At 36.8% G+C, this 9,385-nt stretch overlaps 1 protein-coding gene across 2 annotated transcripts in view; it reads left to right on the forward strand.

Moving 5' to 3' along the window:
• The window catches only part of PHF14 (PHD finger protein 14), a 170,614-nt gene extending 161,531 nt beyond the window's left edge, over nt 1-9,083 (forward strand). For both annotated transcript variants that reach the window (XM_036230382.1, XM_016160739.2), the window contains one exon: nt 8,684-9,083. In XM_036230382.1, coding sequence (XP_036086275.1) covers nt 8,684-8,707 — 24 coding nt within the window. In that variant the 3' untranslated portion in view covers nt 8,708-9,083. The remainder of the gene's footprint in view (nt 1-8,683) is intronic.
• Nucleotides 9,084-9,385: the final 302 nt, after the last annotated feature.

Genomic DNA, 9,385 nt, shown 5'->3' on the forward strand with positions numbered 1-9,385 from the left:
TCAATGGTTTTGTTATCTAAAGAGGAGGTTATGAGCTAACAACAACAGCATGAAAACACATGCAACTATGGCATAATTCTGATTTGTTTCAAAAAAAACTATTAATTTCCTTGTTACAAAGCCAAGGAAAAACAACCCTTTAAAACTGTTGAACTGTGAAAGCCATTTTCCTTAAGGGTTTTAAATTTGGGAACAGACTCATGAAATTTATAGCTTTAATGAGATATTCTTTGCCTGCAGTCAAGATGAGAGCTAGATCATTGGTTTCCCAGCATGATACCTATGTGTTCTTGTGTGCACTTGATATCATTAGACTCATAATAACATAGCCGACATCACATTAATGTTTGAAAGGTTCACTTGTGTCTCTTAGATTGTCTTCCATTTACACCTACAGCATGCTAAATATCTAGAAAATAAGATATACTCTACCTTTGTTGATACTCTCAGTGGAGTTTTAAAAAATTACTATTTTCATATACATGTTTCAAGCCACAAATAATCAATAAATATGGTTTCTGGAAAACAATAGATAATTGGATCAGATGTCGTATGTGTAAGTCTGAAAATGATAACCGTCCTTATCTGATACATAAAAAGCAGAAAATGTGGCTCTCCATGATGCATGTCAGTATCATTATCATTTTTAATACTGAGTCTAATTCTAAAGGCGATGTAAGATTATTGTAGCTTTTAAAGATAGATGAACTCTCAAGGTATTCAGATTTCAGGGCAATGAGGAAGGCAGCTTATTAAATAGTATCAGAAAGAGGAAACAATCACTGAAAGAATCTGTCATTCTATGCTCCATGGTGGAATAACATGTGCAATGCCTCTGAAGACAGAATCGAACCTATTATTTGCAAAATATCATTACTGCTTTTGACATTACACAATGAAATTCTGTGATTAAGGGACTAATTTTATGAGGTGTGTTCTTAAATTTGTGCAAATGTTTGAAGGTATTTTATCTGTAAGTTTATGATCCCTCTACTATTATCAATAACAATATCAGATATACAAGAGTGGAGAGAGGAGTATAATGAACCCCTACGTACTCATAACAGAGTCAGTGAGATTATTAAGATTTTGCCACACCTGCTTTATCTTTTTCTTTCTTTCTTTCTTTTACCGAATTATTTTAAAGCAGATCCCAACTGCAATGTTTTTTAACATAATTTTCTCCTTTCAACAATTCATTTCTGATTGTATATGTTTAATTTATACATATTTTCTATGACAGATGCATACTTTGTTTTGCTTTTTAATATTGTGAGATAGTCAATAGGTTAAAATGGTAATAGAAGAATGAATTATTGTATATTCTACTTTGTGCACCTCAGGCCACATTTTTAGTGAGATTCAAAAGAAGATACTTGCTTTGAAATTTTTTTAAAGTTCATGATGTAAGAAGCAGAAACAACACAGAATCTCAGTCCACATTGGCACTTTTGCACCTTAGGCGGAAAAAAAAAGAATTAATTGGAGCTACAAATCATAAAGGAGAACATGTTTTAACCTCTAGAACACTGTTGAACCAAGACTTCTTCCTTATACCAATTGGGGACAAAGCGGTATATTAGCAGTGCCTTCAAAAATTCATCTAGTAAAAATAAAACTAACATAGAACATCTGTTCAGGATCACAATTTTTTTCTATATCTTTTTGGCGAGTATTGATTTGAGATTTTAAATTTTACATTTGATTATGTCTAATTCTGGAAGTCAGGAACACACTTAGGCAAAAGGTTTCAGTAGGCTGTTTGTCTTCAGTGTCCTTAGAGCACCCAATGTGTGAATTCCTTCTTCCTTCATCCTAGTCCAGGTCCATCTTCTCTGAGGAACAGCTTTGGCTCAAGACCTTTCCTTCACACCTGCATCTTTCCCAGACTCCTCTAAAATCAAGCCTTCTGCCTTTCCTCAAACCCAGAATCTCTTTTCCACAGAGTTTCACCCTCCTTTTAATTATATTGCAAGAGAACAGCTGATAAATATGGTAAATGAATTCCTCATTTCTCAGGGTGGGCAAGGCCACACTGTGGAAACAAACATTCCTGAAATTTGTCTTAACCCAACAAGAGTTTGTCTGATGTGAATCAGGTTGCTCTTAGCAGTTCTTGGAGAAGAACTGCCTCATGGATTTTTATGTTCATAGTGCAACTTCGCCATTTGAGTGTTCACCGTTGAGAAAGAAGGAAAGAGAGAGGGGAGGGGAATGAATGAATATCTTGTGGGAGAAACAAAAACAGACATAGAAAACTGTCATGATTAAGTGCTTCAATAGAAGCTGATAAAGGGTCATAGAGGGGAGCAGCTAAAAAAGCCCAGAGGTAGGGGTACGGGGAGGGGGATCTTTATAAAGATAATACAGGAGTCTGGCTTTGAAGATATGAGTTTTCAAAGGTTAAAGATGATTTGGCATATCTGGAACCAAGAAAATACAGGGCAGGAAGTAACAGGAGCTGTGTCTAGGAAGACAGAATGAGGTTTTCTTGTGAAAGGCTTTGGGGGTTGCTAAGGTACTTGGATTTAATTCTGTAGAATTGGACATTTATTAAAGTCAAATAGAAGAGGCTGTACAGTATTGTGACTATAATTAACATCATTGAATTATAAACATTAAAATGGCAAATTTCATGTTGTATATATATTTTTGACAACAATTTAAGAAATTAATAATGGAATGTACCAAATACCATTGACTTCAATAATGCTTTTTTAAAAGATTTAAGACTAAAAAAATAAAAAAATAAAAAAATCACATGAGGAGCTTTTAAAGAAACTGACACTTGAGCCCTGCCCAATGATCAAGTAAACTGGAATCGCTGTGGGTGGGCCATGTGCCTGGCAGCTTGAAAAAAGCATCTAGGTGACTCTAGTGTGTGGTCATGGTGCAGAATCACTGCTGTGGGCAACAAGGAACCAGTGAAGAATATTAATCGTGGAATAACATGATCAGATTTGCATTTTAAGAATATGTATTTCTGGCTTTCTGCTCAGATCTTTCAGTAGCCACATGAATGTGTATATAGCAGTCTCCCCTTATCCATGAGAGAGATAGATGTTCCTAGACCCCCAGTGGATGCCTGAAACCATGAATAGCACTGAACCCTCCATACATATTTTTTTCCTATATAGACATACCCTATAATAGTTTAATTTATAAATTAGGCATAGTAAGAGGTTTACAATAATAAAAAAGAACAATTAGAATAATATACTGCTATAAAAGTTATGTGAATGTGATCTCGCTCTGAAAATATCTTACTGTACTATACTCACACTTCTTGTGATGTGAGATGATAAAATGTCTTAAGTCAAAAACTTATACCTTTTTACTTAAAGGAAGTGCTTTACAGCTTCTCTTTAATATACCTGAATTGCCAGCATCACTACTCTTGTATTTTTGGTCTATTTTTAAGTAAAATAGGATTACTTGAACACAAACACTTTGATACTCTGACAGTTGACCTGGTGACCAAGATAGCTACTAAGTAACTAATGAACAGGTAGCATTTATGGGGTGGAGACGCTGAACAAAGGCAAGGAACAGGACAGCGTGATATTTAATCATGCTACTCAGAACAGCATGCAATTTAACATTTATAAATTATTTCTGGAATTTTTCATTTAATATTTTCTGACCATAGTTTACCACGGGTACCTGAAACTACAGAAAGTAAAACCACAAGTTGGGGGTGGGGGCGGGGGGGAGGGAAGGGCTACTTTGGAGACTTTATTCATAATAGCCCAAACCTGAAAACAATTGAAATGTCCCTCAACTGAGAAACTGATAAACAAACAAACTCTGGTATAGTCATACAATGGAATACCGGTCAGCAAGAAAAAGCCCCCACTACCTTGACCCGTATTAACCCTCATATTTCTGCTGCCTCAGGCTCTGTTTGAAGAGGCAGAATCCGCCCTGCTTCCTTTTAGGCTTGTCTGCTGCCCAGCCAAGCTTTCCTATTAACCTTAGCAATGCCATTCTCTAATTATTACTCAAACCAGAAACTTCATTTTTCTTTCATCTTTAAAAGTTATAATTTACATATAGTAAAATTTACACTTTTAGTCTGCAGTTCTGTGCGTTTTGACAAATCACCTAGTCATGTAACCACCACAAGATGGAGAACAGCTCCATCGCCCTCCCCAAGTCTCTTGTGCCCTTTCATAGCCAACTGTCAATGTCTCTGTCCCACCCTCAGCCTCTGGTAGCCACTATTCTTGTTTTCTGTTTCTATAGTTTTGCCTTTTCTCAGAATATCATATAAATGGAATAATATAGTATGTATATATAAAAGTGGGCTTCTCTTAAAATAGTTCATTCATGGTGTTTCATATTGATTCTTTTTTATTGCTGGTAGTGTTCACTGAATGGATATGCCACGGTTTTTTGTTTTTGTTTTTGTTTTTAAATTCACCAGTTGAGAGACATTTGAGAGGTTTCTAGGTTTTGGTGATTATGAAGAAAGTTGCTATAACCATTTATGTACAGATCTTTGTGAGAACATAATTTTCATTTCTCTTGGGTTAATGTCTTGGAGTGAGATTGATTGGCGGGTCATACGATGTATAAGTACATATTTAACTTTGTAAGACGCTCCCAAAGTGTTTGCCAACATGACTGTACCATTTTAAGTTCCCGCCAGCAACATGTGATGTCTATAGCTACTCCATATCTTCACATTCTCACCTTCTCATCACCAGCACTCAGTATTTTTTATTTTGTTTTGCTTTGTTTTGATTTATTTATATCCCGTCAAATGGGCATCTCATTGTGATTTTAATTTGCAATTCCCTAATGACTAATGATGTTGAACACTTTTTCATGTGCCTTTTTGCCATCTGTACATAATCTCTGCCAAATTACCTATTCAAACCTTTTGCCATTTTTCTACAGGGTTGTTTGTTTGCAACGTTGTTTTTAATGTCCTGATTGCCTTTTTTTAAACTATGACCAAGGCAGTCGTTGTTACTCTATGATAATAACCAAAATTTCTTTTTCTATCATTAAATATTATTCTAGGTCCTGCTGTCTGGAACGAGTAGCATCCTCTTGTTAGATTCCTATTCCAGCCACCTATCTTTTTCCCTGTGTGAGGCCATTCTTTCCCAGAGCTAATATCTCCAAACTCTCTTCTTCATCTAATGAAGCTTCACTCTTTACCCCCGGTCTCCTACCACACCTTGTGGTTCCATTTCTTGAGTTTTCATGGGGTTTCAAACACATGCTGCTCTGATTCTTATCCCCCTTTGCAGTCACCTGGGCCTTGGCTTCTCTGCTTAACTAAGACAGTTACCAGTCATCATGCTCTTCCCATTGTTCCAAAATCTGACTTCATGTTTCTTCTTGTCCTTGTGATTACAAATCCTTTTATTTCTTTACCACAATTTTACTAGGTCTTAGGCGGCAGAGAGAAACACGGGTTTAGTCTACTATTAAAAAAAAAAATCAGCCTTAGTTTTTAAATATAATTTTTCACAGGATTATTGTGAAATTCCTTAGATATAGGTGGTCTGTAAAGAATAAAAATCTACTCAAGCCTATTTATGTAAAAGGAGATTTTATGTGTGAGCGCAGGGATGTCTCACAGAATGCAAGTGTCGGAAAGCTTCAGACAGGCTGGCAAGGGGGACTAGAAAGCCTTCAAGAACCAGGTAGCTAATTGGAAGCATTCTTCTCTAGAGTCTGCCACCGACTTTTCTCATCTAAAATTGGTTCCCTTCTCTATGTCTGTGAAAACTCTCTCTTCCTGATTACTCATCAGCATAGGTTTTAAATGAACCATAACAGGTCCCTGATACAACTCTCGGGACTTCTACTAACAAATTCTAAAGTCTCAAATGAGGTAATTTGGCCCAGTTCTTGAGTCACATGTTTCTCCATATCCCATCAGCCATGGGCAGAGAGTGGTAGGCTACAAATGTAGTGATAGTTAGGGCCATTGGAATGAGACAGTTCTCCCAGACCTGAGTCACTAAGACTTATCTGTTTCATGAAGATTAAATAAGTAATGGATGCGACAGTGCTCTGGCACATAACAGATATTAAATAAGTACTTTTTTCTTAAATAGTTCCAAATTTATGGAATATCTTCTATATCGCATCCTTTATAATGTCATTAAAACATTTCACTCCCAAATAAGCTTAAAAGGTGTTATAATCTTGTAAGAATACAAAATTCAATCTAGTAATGTTTGCCAAGTGGCTAAGAGAAGCTATGCATGGTAATATTCGAAGCATGAAGAATATGACTGTCTACACTGGTTCCAAACGTGTAGGTAGTTAATGTGCAAGGTCCTAGGCCAGAATCTATAGCTTAATGACCAATCCTCAGAGCAAGATCTGAAGCTTCTTAAAGTGACCAATGTTAAAGTGAACAATCTAGAACTGAACCACTAATAGGATAAAAATATAAATGAAGCTGTCTATATGAGAAGAAATAGTTTTATTGCAAAGCAGGTCTAAATATAAGGGGTGAAAATGAAAGGTAAAAGAAAAGGCAAAAATTTATATAGACTTTAATTTAATTTCAGATCTATCATGGCTTTGGATCCAATCTGTTGAGAGCAGGGAGTGAATAATGTTACTTTTCCTAAGAATTATATTGTCAAGGATAATATGTAATGGTTTTGTGGTGACGGAAATGATATACTCTGGAATACTAAAGATAAGACACAACTAGGCAACTAATTGTTGATTTAAAATACTCTTGCAGAATTGGTACCAATTGACTTTTTAAAAATATAAAATCTAGCAGAATGTTATTTCTAAAACTTTGAGAACAAAAAAAGTTAGACATAGATTGGTCTTCAAATATTCTAAGCACACAGGGATAGAAATATAGAAATATATAAAATACATTTCTCTGGCTTGTAAAGGTTTGCATTTTCTGCAGTTCACTGAACAGACAAAATGTCAAAGTGAAATCTCGGCCCTTGGTGTCAGTAGTTTATATTATTAAACATAAAAGGAGCTCTGAGTTTTTCTTAAAAAACAAAACAAAATACCACCACCTACAAACCCCTCTTGCTCTGTACTAGCAATAATACCTGGTTAAGGTTTTTATTCCTCCTGGTCTAGTGCATCATGATCACAAATCACATGCACCCTTTGAGGAACTGGGCTGGAGGTACAGGTTTGGGAGGGACACAGAGGAACTGGTTCTACAGGGTCAGAGGAGAGATATCTGCTAGACAGTGACCCACTCTTTACAGGAAACCAGAAGAGGCAGGCCCCCTGCTCTTTGGTTGACTATGAGCCTGAGTGGAGCCCAGAGGGAACACATGTGCGGCCACCGCTTCTAGATCCAGCACTGCCTCAGAAAGATTCCTCAACTGCAGGGTTCAAATAAATATCCCCAAACCACGTGTGCCTTTGCCTAGCAAACATACTTTCTATAGCTCTTCAATTCTAGACCCTCCTTGTATTTTATCAGTTCTAACTCAGGCCTGTGCAGGATAAGTGAAATATTTCTCTGTTGAGGATTCTCCTGATTCCTCAAGGGTGAGAGTTCACACCTGTCAAGGGGTTGGAGTGGGGAATAATGGTGTGTTACTCAACTCTAGGTTAGTTTCTTTCTTGGAGCAAAGCTGAGACTACTTTTTTGTTATTGTTTATTTGTTTTCTTCCTCAAGTGACCAAAGGTAATAACACCTCATGACCAAAGGAATTCATTTCCACCCACTAACTATCCAGGCCAGTCTGTGTTACCAAGCCAGACCTACGACCCAGATTGTACTTCCCCTGTGGTTCTTTTCAATATCAAAGCCCCCTGGTACTTTAATTTTCATTAATTTATTTTATAATAATTACCACCCGTTAGGAACATGTGTATTATGTAAGAGGGGAACTACCCAAGCTATTCCACAAATACATAATCCACAAAGGCTCATTGAAGTTCAGCTTTTCTAAACTAGAAGTGTTAGAATAGAAAGTAAAATGACACCAAAACCTCTAAGTAATTGTGGAAGATAAACTCTTAAGTTTGCCCCATCGAAGAAAACAGAGTAGGACATTTATCAAAAGTGGCAAGAAAGATTTTATTCAGGCTACCGCAATAGGGGAGAGACACTCCTGTGTAAACTGAGTTCAACGGCACTGAAACAAGAAGCAGGATGCTGTTTAAATGTTGGGTGTGCTAAAGAAAAAGTACTAAAGGATGTTATGAGGGGCAGTTAGTCAATGTGATTAGGCCATCTGCTGACTTGTGTTTATCCAAGTCAGGCTCCTACCCTCCCACAGAGACTAGGAGACAAGGACCCTACCTATTTTGTTGATTATATTTCCGAGGGTTGGTTTCCAGGTCCTTGAGAATGACATTCTTGTGTTGTAGAAGACACATCTCAAAGGAGCAGAGAAAGGATTTACAACTGCAAGTTTTCTAAAGTAAATGCTGTATGAAAAGGAAAACCAGGGGCCTCTAGTCAGATTTTAGCTAGAAGAACAGCAAATTCTTCTGGTATCACTGAGATTTCTCAGGCAGCCATTTCAAAGGGCCTGGGATGTCATCCTAGGGACACAGCTCTGACCTGATAGCAGCCATACGAGATCTTGTTCAAGTCTCTTAATGTGGGTGGTGAACAAAATCATTTGTACAGAGTGTTTTGTAGTTCTTACCTCCATGATTATCACCTCTTGATACTCATGCCTTTCTGTAATTTCCTCCCTTTGAGTACAGGTGAGACCCATGACTTGCTTCTAATCAACCAATTTTGACAAAGATGACAGGAAGAACATGACTACACTTGTGTAATTATGTACATCAAATGGTAACGTACATCTTGTGAAGAGACTCTCTGCTCACTTGTTGATTTTGATGAAAGGAGCTCCAAGCAACAAGGAACTAAGGATGGCCTCTAGCCAACCATCAGGGAGAAAATGAAGCCCCAGTTCTACAATTATAAGGAGATGAATTCTGCCAATAACCTGATTGGAATGAGCCTCCTCCCAGTCAAACATTCAGATGAGAACCTCCCCAGATAACACCTTGAATGCAGCCTTGCAGGAAACCAAATTGTACCCAGACTCCTGACCCACAGAAACTGTGAAATAATAAATGTGTGCTGTTTTAAGCTAAATTTATGCTCATTTGTTACACTGCAATATAGTTAATATAGTCAGTACTTCCCAAAGCATACATATTTAGTTGGATGCTTTGCTAATATCGAGCTCCATGAAAAAAAAAAAAAAAAAAAAAAAAAGGAAGTTTTACATCTAAATCAGTTTTGGGAATGTTGCATTTTATATTCCTCACCCCCTTAGAGAGTCTGAGAAATACAAGGAAGAAGCTTTGTTAAGTCAGAATTACCTTTTTTAAAATTATTATTATGGAGCCCAGTCCCATACTGATTTTTTAACTTCTAATAATTATTTTTTATAA

This window comes from Rousettus aegyptiacus, unplaced genomic scaffold, assembly GCF_014176215.1.
Source record: "Rousettus aegyptiacus isolate mRouAeg1 unplaced genomic scaffold, mRouAeg1.p scaffold_m13_p_13, whole genome shotgun sequence".
Classification (NCBI taxonomy): domain Eukaryota; kingdom Metazoa; phylum Chordata; class Mammalia; order Chiroptera; family Pteropodidae; genus Rousettus; species Rousettus aegyptiacus.